This window comes from Tupaia chinensis, unplaced genomic scaffold (genome assembly GCF_000334495.1).
Source record: "Tupaia chinensis unplaced genomic scaffold, TupChi_1.0 Scaffold144767_1, whole genome shotgun sequence".
Classification (NCBI taxonomy): Eukaryota; Metazoa; Chordata; class Mammalia; order Scandentia; family Tupaiidae; genus Tupaia; species Tupaia belangeri.
The window spans coordinates 2,279,671-2,296,655 of record NW_006204627.1 but is presented as its reverse complement, the minus strand read 5'-3'; the positions used below and the strand labels follow the sequence as shown (position 1 = coordinate 2,296,655).

General features: G+C 40.8%; 1 protein-coding gene across 9 annotated transcripts in view; it reads right to left on the bottom strand.

The window, feature by feature from the left end:
• IRAG1 (inositol 1,4,5-triphosphate receptor associated 1) overlaps positions 1–16,985 on the bottom strand; it is a 186,027-nt gene that overhangs the window by 10,739 nt on the left and 158,303 nt on the right. For all 9 annotated transcript variants that reach the window (XM_006167435.3, XM_027767850.1, XM_006167441.3 and 6 more), the window contains 4 exons: positions 15,149–15,290; positions 7,697–7,746; positions 7,051–7,158; positions 4,979–5,043 (listed from right to left, as the gene is read on the bottom strand). In XM_006167435.3, the coding sequence (XP_006167497.1) occupies positions 4,979–5,043; positions 7,051–7,158; positions 7,697–7,746; positions 15,149–15,290 (365 nt within the window). The remainder of the gene's footprint in view (positions 1–4,978; positions 5,044–7,050; positions 7,159–7,696; positions 7,747–15,148; positions 15,291–16,985) is intronic.

The following is a 16,985-nucleotide window of genomic DNA, read 5'->3' as shown; positions in this document are numbered from 1 at the left end:
GTGAAGGATGAAAACACATTTAAATGTAGATAGAAATGATCCAGTAGAGGGATGAAAGGAAGGGGGTGACCAGAGGAACAAAGTCTTTGAAAAAGGAAGTAGGAACAGACCTTAGAAAAGCAGAGAAACCTCTCCTTGGTTATAACAAAGGGAAAAAGATGAAGAAAGTGGGGTGGGGTCTGGTGTAGGAAGATGAGAAGGCTCTCATTTGACTGACAGCTTAAAAATACTCTCTAAAGTGGAAGGCAAGGTATCTGCTAAGAGTGAGAGGTGGAGGGACCAAAAAAGGTTTGAGTCACATGGGGAAGCAAGAAAACAAACTCTAGAAATCATGGGGTGGGGGGGCAGCTGGGTAGTGCTGAGAGCACACTTGAAGTGTGGAATCACAAGTTGAAAGGAAGTGTCATGACAGCTATGGCTTCTTTATAAATCTTGCTGTCCACCTAGGTGTCCAGCATTCCCAAGGGAGTAATGTTGTCATGGAGGAGCCCTCAAACAAGAGAAAACTGTGAGCCCTACCTTCCAGCCAGGCCTCTGAAAGATCACAGCTGCCATCCCTCCCTGACCTCTCAGGCAGGGTTTATGAGTGAGCCTTGTATCTCCTCCTCATTCTTGGCATCAGTTTCCCATCTTAGTTTTCCTCAGACCTTGTAAAATTTACATTTCATCAGGCTGGGAACCAAAACCCATTGTGAATAAGAAAGATAACACTCTAAAAATACCAGCTATTCATAACATTTCTCCTTTTGCAAATTACATTATCCACTCCCTCTCATGTGACCTCTGCCTAATGTGCAGTTTCCTATTTGTCCAAATGATTGGAGCAGGAGAAGAAAAACATAGCTACGGCCAAGGGCAGAGAAAGTAATTCTTTTATTAAACATATTTATATCTTAGAAATGAAATATTGGTATTAGACTTTGGATTTTTTAAAAATCTACAGCTATCAACTGTAGAGGTTCCTTAATGTTAAACACATATGAAATTTTAAAGAGTGTAGTATAGAGAAAAAGAACTCATCTGAGGCAAACCTGGGTTCAAATCCCAGCTCCAACACATGCAAATTACTTAACCTTCCTCAACTTCAGCTTCTCCAACTGTAAAAGAAGGATAATAATAATATGGTGGTGGTATAAGATAGACAAAGTCAATTTTATGGAATGTGGAACCCCATATAAGATACCTATTATGATTATTAGTAGTTTATTGTAAATTTTGGCAGCAATTTGAGCGCCTTCCCAAACCTAATCCATTTAAAAATCTAAGCTGATAAATTACCAGGCAATGATTTGTGCCTTCAAGGCAGAACTTGACATATACTCTAACACTTCAGAGGCAGAGGAACCCTAGCTATGAACTTATTAATTTATCTGTCTATAAATAATATTTTATCAGTTTATTTTTTAATTACTGGAAGATGTATATGCTCACCAGAGAGAGGACAGAGAGATGGAGAGGGGAAAAACACCCTCCAATGTGGTGTGGTCACACTGCAAACCTTTCTCTATTTCTCCATCCTGTCAAGATTTTGAGTACATATGCACACGTACCCAAAGTGCTTTTCAAGTTATCAAGTCAAGAAAGAAAAGAAAGGAAGGAAAGACAAAGAAAGGGAAGGGGAGGGAAGGGAAATAAAGGAAGGGACTGAAGTTTTTCCAGTGGACATGTCTTAACCTTCTTCAGCTCAGCAATGTTTCTAAGTCACCTCACTGAGGCTCCCTCTGACAAGCCCAGCCCAGGAGTCCTAAGCTAAAAGATCTTCCTTCCTCCCTGCAACTCAGTGCCAGATTCCTGGCATCTACTACGAGTTTATTGGGGCATAACTCTACTATCAGCAAAGTGGGGAGTTGCTTAATGTTTAAATCTAATGTCACATGACATCTTCAAGCAATTAACTCTAGCTGCTTCAAAAGTGTAGAAAAAATAGTTATTTTAGAGAGTATAATTAAAATTGCTCTACAGTACATCAGTATAAGGACCCTTTTCATGGAAAGAACCCTACATCTACTCCTTAGCTTTCTGATCCTTTGGTGAATGGTTCTGCCATCATGTCCCACCCGACTCTGCCCTCCACTCCAAGCCCAGACAGTTGCTAGGTTCTTTCAAATTAGCTCTAAAATCCATCCTTTTCTCTAAGTCACACTAAATTTCTTTCTGTTCGTCCCATGAGCTCTGCTGTCTACTAGCTGTGCAACCTCAGGCATAGATCATTTCTCCGAGCTTGTTTCTTCATCTACTGTATAATACAGGGATAATAATAGAACCACTACCTCATGAGATTATTGTAAAGATGAAATGAGATTCTTAGTGTAAACCAATTCATAGAGCATTTGCATAAAGTAAGCAAGCTGAATAATAACTATAATCATTATCACCATCCTTTGAATACTCCATACTTTCTAGCTTCAGAACCTGAAATGTTGTTAACCTAGTTAGTTATATAATCTTTAGGTTTCACTTTAAAAATAGGTTCCTAGGGGAAACATTTTCTTAGTCTTCCTTCTTCCTACTCTACACTAAAACTGGGCTAGGTGCTCATTCTTGAGTGTATTTCCCTTAGCAACCCACACTCCCTTTTGATATCACTCATCTCATTTATCATAATAGGCTGTTTCCCATCTGTCTATCCTGTTAAGCCATGAGCTCCCTGAGTGCATTCTTTGTGTCTAGCTCTTGGTAACTAATAGTCAAAGCAGTGAAAGAACAGATGATGGTGAATGTACAACTCTTCCTAGTTGTGGAGCTGCTTTTTCATTGTTTTGTTTTAATCTGAAGACTAAGTATCACTATCTATGTGGTCTCTAAGTCTACAGATTCCTAGATCCTGTTGAGTGAAGAGCAGTTTATTATGAAATGAGCAACAAGGATCTCTTGGTCAGCCATAACAGTGAGCTGCAGATTGAGCCTCTCTTCTGGTTTTAAACCTTGGGAAAGGTGACACCATTGTACTCACTTGCTGATACTACAGATCTGAGGCTGCTGCCTTTTGTTTCCAGTTTTATACCTTAGCCTCTCCTCTAAGGGTAGCTCATGTTCTTGTACCCACTTTCTTGGACAGATGCAATAAGATAGCTTGAGCATAAGTGCTACAGAATCTAGGCCCTACTCCAAAATGTTGGACTTAGACTTAGACTCTGTAGCACTTAGTTGTTGGGGAGAGTGGGGACATCCATCTTCTGACTTGACTGGCTCTATAGGCTTAGAGTTGGGAATATGGCTTTGTTGGAGACATCTAGAGTAGGAATTGTTACACCCAAATAGAGGGTCAGCAGAGAGAATTTTAGTGAGCTTCACTCAGAGCATGAAGTTACCATTTATGGAGAGATTCAGACATCATGGACTAGGTGTTGCTACCCCAGGGACTTGGTAAAATTCTGTAACCTTGATTATTTCTACATTGCTGTTAATTTGTTACCCCTTCACAATTTCCCTGGGGTGATTAAAGAGAGAGAGATACAGACAGACAGAAAGGCAGACAGGTATACTCAATTACATGCAGGACCTGTAAGCTAACAGGGAATGCAGTAGCAAAGGGAGGAAATCCTGGGCAAACTTCAAGTCTAACATGGGATGAGTCAATGAGGGATAAACTGGTGGTTGTACATACTGAGAGGTAAGGAAAATGGGGAGTCTAGGCAATGGTGGTGTCGGGGGAGGGCCTGGGACTGTGTCTGTCCTGACTAGGGGCCCAATATACACATTCCCTGCCAGGTTAAACAAAACTTCCAACAACAATGGAAAATGAAAGACTAAAGTATCTCAAGGCAAGGAAGAAGAAAGACTACGGTATACATTCTATCAAGTGAGGAAAGACACAGGGGAAAGTTCTGAGAGGTGGCAGCTGTGATCCAGATGTTTTCCAGCAAGCAAATGAAAGAACGTGAAAAGTAAGCTATAAACTCCTCTGAGTAGATAGAAACAGCTTGTCTTACTCTGGCTGAGGATGAAAAGACCTGCAAATTGCACAGATGCCTAGAAAAGCTCGGAGTAGCAGACATTGTTGCCAATCTGATACTCATCTTCCTTCCTACTTCCTAACAGCAACATGGTCTTGTTCAGGAATTTAATCTTCACAGGGTCATTTTGCTTTATGGGAAGCTGACCACCTCCTCAACTCCAGGGGACAGTTTCAGCCCATAATGACAACCCCCTTCCCAAAGTCTGTGATGAGTTTAGCAAGAGTCCATGTTCCAAATCTGTGAACAGATAAGAGGGAAGACTGGGGAAAGGCTTCTGGGCTTCCCTGGCTTCCTCTATATATTGTCCTGTCTAAATGTAACACCTGGAACTAGCAGCCATTTGCCATGAGCCTAAGGAGGGGCCAATCAGGAAGTTGCAGAGAAGTCGAGCTGGAGCTCCGCTGTGATGCCTGGAGCAGCCTACCTCTGCACTTACTGTCTCAGCCCTGTGGAGTTGGGGCTTTCTTTCTTTTCTTTTTTAAAGAGATTTTTTTCTATAGGACATATGTGCTTGCTGGAGACCCAGAGACAGACAGAAAGTGAAAAATCACCTCCCGAGGAGATGGCCACACCATAATCCCTTCCCCTCCACTCTCCTCTTGAGATTTTGGGCATGCATACACACGCACCTGGCATGAGTTTTAAGGTCCCAGGTCAGGAACTCAAACCGCAGTTGACTCTGTGGGAGTCCAGTGACATAACCATTATGCCATCTGCTGGTTCCTGAGTTGGGGCTTTTTTATGTCAATAGCCCAAAGAACCCTAACCAATAGAGGAAGCTTTGATCTCCTCTACACAGAAGGTTGGGAGCAGTGGGCCTCAGTCAAAGCGTCTTTCTGGGCCAAGAATTTTTCAAATTGAGCCAGAAATCTCTGTGCGTCTCAGAGTCCCATTCTGTTCCCCTAGAACTTACTTTGCTCTATATAACATTTTGGGAATGAGGATAGGAGGGAAAAAAGTAAGTTGGGGAAATTTTCCTTGGAGATCCCTGAAATTAAGAGGAAAATAGACAAACTTACTTTTCCAAAAGTGCAGGTAGTGCTGAGGTGACAGGTAGGTGGCCTTTCCCATTGGATGATTCTGACTGAATGGAAAACAGGAGACAGAGAATCAAGGATGAACTATGGAGGGAAGAAGCCAGACCTGATGGGAGGGGCTACTGCTCCTCCTTTACACCCATCCACCTCCCCACTTTCCTGTATGCATCTGAGCGCAGGCCTGCCCTGGCCTGCCATCCTCAGTGTCCCTGCCCTCTGGGGCATATGCCACTTGTTCCTTTTCCTTCTCCTCTTGTAAGTTGCCTTGAATGAAGAGAAGAGTTTACATTTTGAGGCTCCACTCTGGAGGGGAGCCATCTGTTTTTCTCTGTCACCTGTTTACTATGGCTGAACACCAGCTGACCTCCTACCAGATCTGGGTCCTTAGTTCCCTGGGGTGAGGTCCCTGAAGCCCCTCACTAACTCCCTAGAGACACAGCTTCAAGACTAATTCTTAGGATATGGCTGCTGTTACTAAAAGCTCAAGTCATCAGAAGTTCCTGTGTAATAAATTCCCTGGGATTTCCACTTTGTTTTGTTGCAGTGGATTTGGTTTGAGCAATGATTCTCAACCCTATCTGCACATAGAGTCATCTGGGGGAGATTTTTTAAAAAGTAGATCTAAGCCAGAATCTTGGGGTGAGGCCTAGGTCTACAATATTTTAAAAGTACCCCACATGTTTTTAATGTAGAGTCCTGGTTTTCAGCCCTCAATCTAAAGAAATATATGGTTTCCAAGTATATATGTATATATATTTTTTATAGTATATGTGTGTGTACAGTATATATATGTGTATATATATATTTTACAGCATGTGTGTATATATTAATTTATATATTATAGTATACATTAATTTGTGTGTGTATATATATTTAATTTATAGTATGTGTGTGTATATATTAATTTACATATTGTAAAACATACAGCCCTTCCCATTCTCCTCTTTAAAATTTTTTTTTCAGATTAATTTTGAAATTTAGGTTGATTTCATACATGCTTGAAGCAGGGAAAAGAAAAAAAAACCTTAAGAACTATTGCTACCTATTGGCACAAAAAGAGAGCTTGAATTTACAAATTGTTACACAGTCAGATTGTTTCTTTATAGAGTAGTGCTGGTGATGAAGGAGTATAGAGAATCCACTGGAGGAAGAATTAGAAGAGTTTGAGATAGAATTAACCAGATGCACAAAGATGCGTAAATATGGAAATATTTTGTTATAAGAAAGCAGCTTTGTTAAAAAAAAAAGTGAATTTGTCTGATTATTATTAATATATTCTTATCATATAAATATAAAAAGCACCAAAAATTACCTGTTTTATCATTGCCCACAGATAACCATTGTTAATAGTTTCACATATATTCTTTTAGAATTTTTTATGTCTACCACAGAAACATACTTTCTAAAAAATGAGAATTATACTGTATACGTTCTGGTTTTTGTGTATATTTTAAAATTCACTTTGGCTCTAATACTGGGTTATTGAAAAAGTGATGACATTTTTTTCTATGCAAAAATGCATCATGGCTTTTCCAACAACCTAATATATTATGGATAACAATTTATCCTGTAGAAACCCTTTACAGTGATACCTATTATTTGATTAACTAATTTTTTATTAATGAATATTCCGTTGTTTCCAGTTTTTCATTGTTACAAGCAATGCTGCAATCAATTGGGGCAGGAATTCAGGCTCTGGAATCAGACTAGGGTTCAAAGCCCAACTTTACTACTCACTACATCCTTTAGCTATTTAAACCCAGTGAAGAGTGAGGAAAAAAATATATATACTCATCTTGTGGTTTAAATAAGAGACGAGTTATTGTTTGTAAGGAACACTCTTTGAGCTGCCAACACCATACTCAAGGGCCCTGAGATGTCTTAGAACAGTGAAATACATGTGGCTTGATCTACAGGGAACTTTTTGAAGCCATTACCCAGATTCTGTGCTGAAAATTTCTCCTCCTTGCCGCCCTCCCCTGTTGGGTGCGCCCATAGTAGTGAGTGTGAGGGAAAGGTAAAACAAGGCTGGAAGGTAGCACCATCATACTCACCAGGGTTGGCAAGGAGGGGATGGGTGATGAGCTGGGAGATTGGCCAGGCAAGTTCAGGGCATTAAACTTGGGAACAACAGCAACGCTGACCCTCCGGCGGGGCATATTCTGTGGGAAGAGAAATGATCAGGCTCATTGTCTTAGAGGCGGCAGTAGAAGGGCCTAGGAAAAGCCAACTAGTTCTTCATGCTATGACAACATTCACTAACTATTTTGGTTTTGGGTTGGTGATGCTGCTGGGAATTGGTGTGGAGAGTGGACCCCAGAATGGCCAGGGGGGATCCCAATCTTCTGTTGGTGAAGAGTGATCTCTCAACCAGTTTTATTCTAACTTATGAGATCCTGAGAAATAAAATGGAAATTACCTCCTCATCTCTAGCTAACATGCTGGATAGTGTAAAAACTACCTATAGCGATATTAAGGTTGAGCATCATGTTGTGATCGTTAAGGACTGTATAGTCAGGGAAACAATGAGCAAGAAAGGTGAGAAGTTGGGGCTAAGCTAGCATGTGTGGGAGCTGAAGAGAAATCCATTCAGGGATTTTTCTGGCATCCACAGCTTCAATAATGAAGATTTCTTGGAGGATCATAGAAACTCTGGTTGTGCTCTTCCTGGGAGCTTTAGTACTCCTAGAATATGCATACCTTTCCCAGTGTCAGAGACATTGACCGTGCCGTGCGAGGGACTCCATCCTCTGCAGCAGGAGGGAATAGAGAAGAGAAGTCAGATAAATTTCAGACAAGGCCAGCACAAAACAGGTGAGCACAAACTAAGCCAAGGCATCTATAGGTCACAACAAGCTCCATGAGAAGCCCAAAAGTCTGGGTGTTAAGGGCACTGAATGTGGCCCTTTACCCTCTGAGATGATCACCCTCAGAGGGGGAACTTTAGTGAACAAAACGTTTATCCTAACTCCACTGGCCACTCTAGGAAGTCCCAGTCCTAGACCTCTGCTCATCATCTGACACCAATATGCAATCTGGGTAATACCCTAAATAAATGTGTCAAAACTGCTCATGGCAATACCAAGGCTCATTGGGTCATTTCATGCTCATTCAAGCGATGTAAATACATTCAGGGAAGCTATGAGCAAGGAAGGTATGGCATTGCTAGAAGCGAAAACCTGCTGATAGAAGTGGTTTCAATATGTCACTACAAAATGATTCAGAACAAAGGAAGCTATCACCCAGAATTTTCTTCTCCTTAGTATATACATTGAATGATATGAATCATGTAAAACATTTAGCATCATAGCTGGATAACACTGCCATAAGGAAACAGCTGAATATGTACAGAGAAATGTTATTTGCAAGTTCAATCATGTTTGATTCAGTTTGACCAATATCATCTAATCTGTATATACATTTTTCATATACATATGTGTGTGTGTGTGTAGGTGTGTCTTGATATACTTTTATTTATTTTTACCATCTTATTTTATATTCTCTATTTTTATTCCTAACTCCTGTCTTCACTCATTGGCTTAGTAATTCTAGGTCTTCTCTTTAGTGTGTCTACTTTTTTAAAAATTTACATTTAATCACTAGATAGGTTTACATTCGACAACATTGCTTTTTCCAGCACAAATACAGTGCAATCAGTCAAGACAAAGGCATTACCATATACATTATCATCAGCAAATATCTTTTCATTTTTTTGTCAATTAAACGTATTTTTCCCATTCTCTCCCTCCATTACCCACCCCATATTACCCCTATCCTTATTGCCTCTAGTATCTACTATCTATCTAGTATTGCCCTCCCTACTACTATACCTTCCAAACTTTTTGTTTCTGCTGTAGAGCACAGACATTTTGTATATATTGAATGGGGACAAAGTCTGTCATAGTCTGACTTGCTTTACTTACATCAAGTTTTCCATATTGGTCCACTTTGTATCAAATGTCAGGGTTTCATTTTTGTTTTTATGGCTAAGTAGTTAGTATTCCATAGAGTATGTATACCACAGTTTTTCAAACCACTCATCAATTTTTGGATATTTGGTTTGATTCCATCTCCTAGCAATTATAAATAATGTTGCAATAAACATGTATGTGCAAGTGTTTTTCCCACCAAGGGTTTTTCTATCTTTTGGGTAAATAGCTAAGGGTGGAATTACTGGGTCGTACGGTAGTTCTATTTGTAGTTTTCTGAGGAATCTCCATATGATTTTCCACAGTGTTTGGACTAATTTTCATTCTCACCAAGGAGAGTTCCCTTTCACCACAGCCTCACCAGCACTTTCCATGATTTATTCTTTAATTTTAGCCAGAGTGGGATTAAGTGGTATCTCATTGTGTTTTTGATTTGCATTTCCCTTATAATAAGAGATGTAGAACATGCTTTAATATACTTTTTGGCCATTTGTATGTCTTATTTGGAGAGTTTTCTGTTTAGTTCATTTTCTACTTAACTTTTGAACATACCATTTGATTTTTAAATTAATAAAGGTCTTTATTTTTTTTCTGAGTAAACCTTTAAAAATTAGCCTCCTCCAACCTTACATCATTTTTCACTATTTATATTCTACATTATTTTTTGTTTTTTTTTCAAATCACTTATTATAATTTCTATAGTGAATGAATGCTTATTTAGAATTATTCACATGTTACCAAATGCTTTGATAACCAATTTTTCTTGCATCCTGGTCCTTTCTTTTGAACTCAATTTCATTCTTCCCTAAGTACATCCTTTGGCTGTTCTTTTAGGAATGGTCTTTGAGAAGTAAGCTTTTCAGTTGTCTAAAAATGTCCTTTACCTAGGCGTTTTTCTTTTGTGTGTGTGTGTGTGTGTGTGTGTGTGTCCATGTCCATCTTCTTTTTTTCCCAATTTTTATTATTTATACAGTCAATCGCTACACATAATTTAGATTGTAAAGAGACTTTACCCAGCACAATATACACCTCAGTCCAGCCCAGTTGAGAATACTATACACGTCATCATCAACAGGTGATAAACCATATCTGTGTCCCACAAATGTCTAACCTCTCTATTTTTTTCCCAAAATTTCCTTTCCTACACTCTTCCCACTCCCACTCTTCTTCCACTTTGCCCCTAGTGTCCATAGCAATTTTCAATGCTTTTATGTTCTCCAGTCTTTCAGTCTCTACCATAAAGTGCAGGCAGTCAGTATATGTTAAGTGAACACATACAATGTCTCTGTTTCATAGCCTGACTTGTCTTCCATATTTGTCCACTTTCTATCAAATGCCAGGGACTTGTTTTTTATGGCTTAATAGTATTCCATGGAGTATATGTGCCACACTTTTTAAATCCATTCATCTGTTTGTGGACATTTGGATTGGTTCCATGTCTTAGCAATCATAAATAATGGTGCAATGAATATAGATGTGCAAACTTAGCCCTCAGTCTTGTATACCTGTTTAACTGGTTTTATTATCTCTAGGTTGACAGTTATTTTCTCTTGGGTCTTTGAAGAGGTTGCTACTCCATTGTCTTCTAGTACTATTATTACTTTTGAGAATTGTCATTCCTTTATAAATAATTTTCACTCCGTGACTTCTTTAAAGATCTTGACCATGGCTTTACTGTCCTTCAGTTTCTTTTTGATATGCTTTTTTCATTTCTCTCTCATGGAATTCACCATGATTTCTGAAACCAATGATTCAAGTATTTCTTTACTTCCACAAAGAAGTAGCCATTCTTTCTTCCCCCAAGTCTCTCCTTAAGGACTGCTTACTGATTATATTTGAGACTTTCTTTTTTCTATTTCTCATACCTCACAATGTTTCTTTCACATTATTAATCAATTTATCCCTCTGAACTGCTTTTGGATAATTTCCTCAAATCCATCTTCCATTTAACTACTTTTTTCCTCAATTGTGACCAATCTGATTCAAATGTATCAATCAGGATAAACCAGGTCATGCTACAATAATAAACTGCCCCAAAGTATTAGTGGTTTATAACAACAAAGATTTATGTTTTGCTTATGCTACACATCCATTTACTTAGCAGGCAGTGGGCTCTGCCCTGCATTCCTCACACAGGGCTCAGGCTAAGGGACCTTCTGCTATTCTGGATCATTGATGGTTGTCATGTCAGGAGGAAGAAGCGTGGGCAAACTGTACACTAGTTCTTAGAGGCTTCAGCCATGACACATGTCCTTCTGCTCACATTTCATTCACAAAGTCAATCACTGGACTTGCCTAACTTCAAGGAGAATGGAAAGAGTAATATTGAAACATAGTCTTAATTACAATAAATACTACACCCACCATAACTGAACAGTGTTTTTAATTTCCTCTATTTCTCTATTCATATATTCTATAATTTTCTCTATTTCTCACTTTGAGAAATTCTATTTTATTCTTTTTTGATAATTGTATTATTTTATTTCTTCCATGAGAGAGAAAGAAATAGAAGGAGAGAGAGAAACAGACACTCCGACAGGGTCTTTACACTGCAGTCCAGTCCCAGCCTCGGTGAGCGCAGATCACAGTGCACCTGGCATGTGTAAGAAGGCTTCCAGACAGGAACCTGGGATCTTCCACATGGGTCCAACATTACAGAGCATCACATTCTGGCTGTGCCACTGCTGCCAGTCCCTGTATTCTTTCACTCTGTTTTTAATTAATTCTTTTATGCTTTTAATCATTTTAAAACTTTAAAATTATTTTATTATTTTATTATCTGATTATTTTATCTTAGGGTCTTAGGATATAATCTTATTATCTGGTGTGTCTGGTAATTCTTCTACCTGGTATATATTTTCTGGAGTATCTTATAATTTTATATTGTGAACTCATCTGTAGTGAGGTTTTCTGTAGATGCATCTTGTGTGTCCCAGATGCAGGGTGTGTCTCTCCAGAGTGGCCGTTTATTTTTGACAGTGTTCTTAGAGGCACCATCTTGCTGTTCTTTTCAAATTCTTCACATATTGCATCATCATTACTGTCACTTCAGGCATGGACTTTTCCTATGAGGAAGGAGAAAGTATTTTTTTCTACTAGAGCCCAGGGTAAGACAAAACTTCCTTGTTTGCTTCTCTACTGGTTGGTGACTGTTTTTCCTTATCCAGACTCTATCTAAAGATACAGTTCTTGGAAGGTCTTAATTTTCTGTGGAAATCGCAATGTCAATGCTGAACCCCGGGTACCTGATGACTCCTGTCAGATTGCATATGAGTGCAAAAGCTCACCTCCCAAATAACCGAGCTTGACATTTGTCCCCAAGGAAGCTGCAGGGTCAGCTTGGTTTCAGTTCTCTTTTCTTTTCTTGTATCCAAGTATTTCAGTTTCTTTTCTTGTGGATTCAGCTATTCTTTTAGACTAATGTTTGCTTCCTTTGGTCCAGCAGAAAATTCTCAGTATTTGTCGTCAAAGGATTTTAAAGTTTTCCAGCAGGCCAAAATATCAGAACCAGAAAATATTCCCTACATTTGAAGAACTCATGCAGATTAATAAAATACAAATCTTACAAGTGGACAAAATCATACTTAGAGAATTAACGAAACTAGAAATACAAATGTTTAATAAAGATTTGTAATGGCAAAGAAATACAAATTAAAACTATGAAATAAGCCACAATTTTGACCTATGAAAGTCATAAATATTTTTTAAAATAAAGAACAATAATGGTGTCAAAAGCATAATTAAATGAATATTAAAACCCTTTAAATGGACGTATTAATAGATTATTTGAAAATAATTTTATTTCAGAACCTTATAACTATTTCTTTCTCCTGAGCTAGTATTTGTCAATCTAGAAATCTGTCTTAAAGAAACAATCCAAAATGCAATAAGCCTGTTACATAGTCAGAAATTTTAAAAAATAGATGTTATTTTTAAAAATGTGTATCACTTTTCTTGAATCAGGGATATTTTATTTTACTATAGTCTTCAAAGTTTCAGACACAAAGATTGCTAGAAATCATGTAAAGGCTTAATAAACAGAACTAGTAGGAAACAGTCATAGCATATCTTATGTACATAGCTGCTTGTGGGTACTGGCTCCTCTGCACGAGCCCTAGCTGAGATATAGCTTAGAAAAACAACTGAAGGGGAAACAAATATCTGAAAAACATTTGTTCATCATTTGAGTCTCAGCTATTGTGTCCTTTGCCATTGTAATCATCTTCTCATCCCCCTAGGCTGACTACACAGTGTGCTCCCCATGGAAACACATCCACCTCTTTCACAGCACAGTTACACTGTGCCCTGACCTCCCCAGAGACTGGGAGCTTCTTTGGGTCTGGAAATGTGTCCTCTTTCTATATTCCTCTACCATGCAGAGAACACCAAGCACACTCCATAAATGTTTGTAGAATGAATAAAGGAGACTCATCCCATAGATCTTGGGTAAGGTTGTTTACAGGACACCTTGGACTTGCAGGGCTGTGATGCAAGGGCCCATATGCTAGGATTTCTTTGATGGCAACTTCCCCAACTTCTCACACAGAAAAGGGTGGTTTGCTTAAGGCCCATATGCATGTGAGTAAGGAACCATTCTGCCGAGATCCAAAGCAGGCAGTCTGAACTGTGTGTGTACTGACTTTGGACTCTGGGAAGTATCACTGATCCTCCCCAGGAAACTTGTGAAACCTCCTGTTTATAAAGGCTTCTCCATCTGTTATACTTTCTGTACTTTCCCTCCTCTAGCTCTTGGTAACACGGATGTTTGCATTCCACAGAGATTTCTGTTGCTGAAAGGCCCATTTTCTCCTGTTAGCTACCCTCCTCAGCCAGAGTCCAAACTCTGGCAGTGCCCAAGGAGAGATCCCAGTCCAAGACATTAGAATTTCCCTCTCAGACTGAGCAAGAGCCTCTTAACTCATCAGTCCTTACTTCAGTTTCTTTTTTTTTTAATAATTAGTTCATTTTATTTATCATCTTTTTTATTTTTAATTTGCTACAGGACATATGGACTCACCAGAGAGAGATAGAGACAGAGAGAGAGGGAAAGTGAGAAAGTAAGCCACCAGGTCCGGACTTGAACTGCAGTTGGCCATGTGGAATCCAACACCTTAACCATCTTGCCACCTGCTGGCCTCTACTTCAACTTTTATACTCCTCCAATATACTATCCACTGAGATGTCAGAGTAATCTAAAAATAAAATCTGATTACGTCACGTGGTGTAAACTTACCAGCAACCCTCCATGGCCTAGAAGACAAAGGCCTGAATTGTTAGTATGGCCCAATATATGATTCTGGTCTACCAAGTCTCACCCTCAACCTGTCACTGTTACACCCCAGCTTTGCAACCACATCAATTTGTTTCATCTTGTTTTCATTCCCACCCTTTGTCCATGCTGTTTCTTCTACCTGGGGTGTATTTCCCCTCTTGACTAGGGAACTCCTATTTTTACTTTAAAACACTGACCAGATGCCACATCCCTCTATGAAGCCTTTCTTGACTCAAGCAGAATTGGGTGATCCCTCTTCTGTGTTCCCATAGCAATTTGTATAGAACATGGGGGGGGGGGGAGGCGGGGAATACAAAACAAAAACCAGAGCATTTCTTTGAAACATTTGTCTTCCCCTGAGTCTGGTATTTTCTTCAGCAATATCCCCTTGAGCCAGGCTCTGACCCCAACCCCACTACCAGACTTCATCTCTCACCTGGATGATTGTAATAGCACCTTCATGAGGGCCCCCACCTTTGATTTGCCCTAGTAATGTGACTGCCATGGTGCAGTCAGGGGGAATATTTTTAAACTACATAGACAGTCATGTCATTTCCCTAATTAAAACCCTTATTTGGATCCCTAGTGCTTTCCCAAATTCCTTAACATGCATTGCCTCAAAGGAGGTCTGAAAGCACAAAAACAGAATCTGAGGTCACTCCCACAAAGTAGAGTGAGCTCTTGTGGCCAGTAGGTTTTGTATCTGTGGTTTATAGTGCCAGAGGTGAGGAGGTCACTTTAGGGCTGTTTCTGGTCCCAGCACCCTTGGCTCACTGGACCAGATACTCCAAGGCCCCATGTTCTCCACCGGGTAGGAGCAGGAAGCCTTGCTCCACCAGAAACAAGTTCTGGGGTGAGGGGGAGGGTTGCCTGACCACTCTGAGCCTAGCTGAGAGCCATCAGGGACCCACACTGCAGGGCCAAGATAAGGGCAGGAGCCAAGGTCCTTACCAGAAGGCCCACAGCTGCGACTTGAATTCTGATTTGCAAGTTTTTTAAACTCCATGAGCTCCGCATGGTCCTTCTCATATGTCCTCTTCAGATTCTCCACGTACTGCATCATCACTTCTGTTGCTTTTGACATGCGCTTTTCCTGCAGGAAAGAAGTGTGTGAGCCCACAGAAAAGTTGGAGGAAAAGTTCCATCAATATTTGTTTGCTCTGAGCTAGGCTCAGGGTTTGGAAAATTGCCAGGCTACAAGGGCCCATCAGAGGTGCCTCTCCCCCTCAGAGTTTGATGTCCGACATGTAAGCTGAGCAGTGGACTCAGGTACCTGTGCTCAGGGAGGATGAGAAAATCACGGCCACAAGGCTGCAGGAGGTGAAAGGTGGGAGAGGTTTGGTCCTGCTTCCTGAGAATGCATAAGGGGAGGCTTTGTAGAGACTGGATGACGGGTGTAGGGTGTGAGCAATATCTGGGTTATAGACATACGCAGGAGGGGAATCCAAGCCAGGGAAGTCCAAGAGGAGTCCAGAGGCAGAATGTCACAGGGCTTATATGAGGGGGTTTCAAGAGTTCATGAAAGGTGTGTATTATGAAAACACTGCACATACACTTGTACTTCAATTCCATTTTCCTGTCATCTTCTGGAGATAAGGATTTATCCCCCAGGCAGGAATTCTCTGGAGAGTGCAAGGGGGTGCTGTAGAAATTATGCTGGGGCATCAGGCATGAAGCAGGGCTGTCCAGCACACCTGCCCAGCATGGTCATCCAACTGTGTAGGAATCAGTAAATATCTGGGCATATGTGTAAGCAAAAGTGGAGAATCAGGACTGGGTTGCAAAGGACCTTGATGCAAGATGAAGGAATTGGGATGGGACTTACTCTGAAGAAAGAGAGGATCACTAGATGCCTCAAAGTAATGAAGTGATATAATCAGGCCGTGGTAGAGGTGAGGATTGAGGAATAAGACTGGTAGCAGTGACAGCAACAGGGAGAGACAGGACATGTGCCCTAATCAGTCCAGTGGAGTCAGCAAGGGAGGTGAATACTGAGCCCCAGAAGCCTGAGTCAGGAGCCATCTGGAGTCAGGTGGTGCCATGGGCAACATGCAGGGCAGGAACACATATGGGAGGGCTGCACTCAGGAGCACAATTTCCCTCTGCTCATCTTCCCCTTGAGACCCTCTGAGGACCTAGCTCAGGCCCTGTCTTTCCACAGAAGGACATGCCCAGTGACTTCTGGAAAAGGTCCCCATGGCCATGTGGGGCTTAGGCCAGCCACTTCCCTAGGGCCCTCCCTGTGCTGCTGCTTCCAGCTGGAGTAATTTCCTGGGCGACACTGCTGAGTCTACCCTTTCCCCTGAAGGACATAGGGTGGGACAGCCCAGAGGCTTGTCTTCTTTCATTTTACGGGAACTATTTGGGTTGTACCCCAGGAACATACTCTCCTGCAACCAGCGCAGCAGGACACAAGACCAGAACAGCAACAGGGACACTAATGACCAGTGCTTCATGGGTGTCACAGCAACCCTGCATGACCAACACCACAGAAGCTGAAGCCTAGGGAACTTGGTAACCAGCTCCAGGTCACACAGCAAATGAGGGGTGCAGCCAGGATTGGAGCAGGCAGTGCGGTCCTGGGACACTGTGTAGGAACAGGGTGGTGCCCTGTGTGTCTTGGGACTTCAAGTGGCTGAGAGAAGCCCACTGGGCCCGCACCCCAGCTGCACCATTCTCCAGCTACTAGCTCCTTGAGATTCCTGTCTTCATCTGGGGAAAAGAATATTTACTCCAGAGGGCTGCTGGGCAGATCAAATGAAATGAAGCAGTTTTCCTGAAAGCAAAT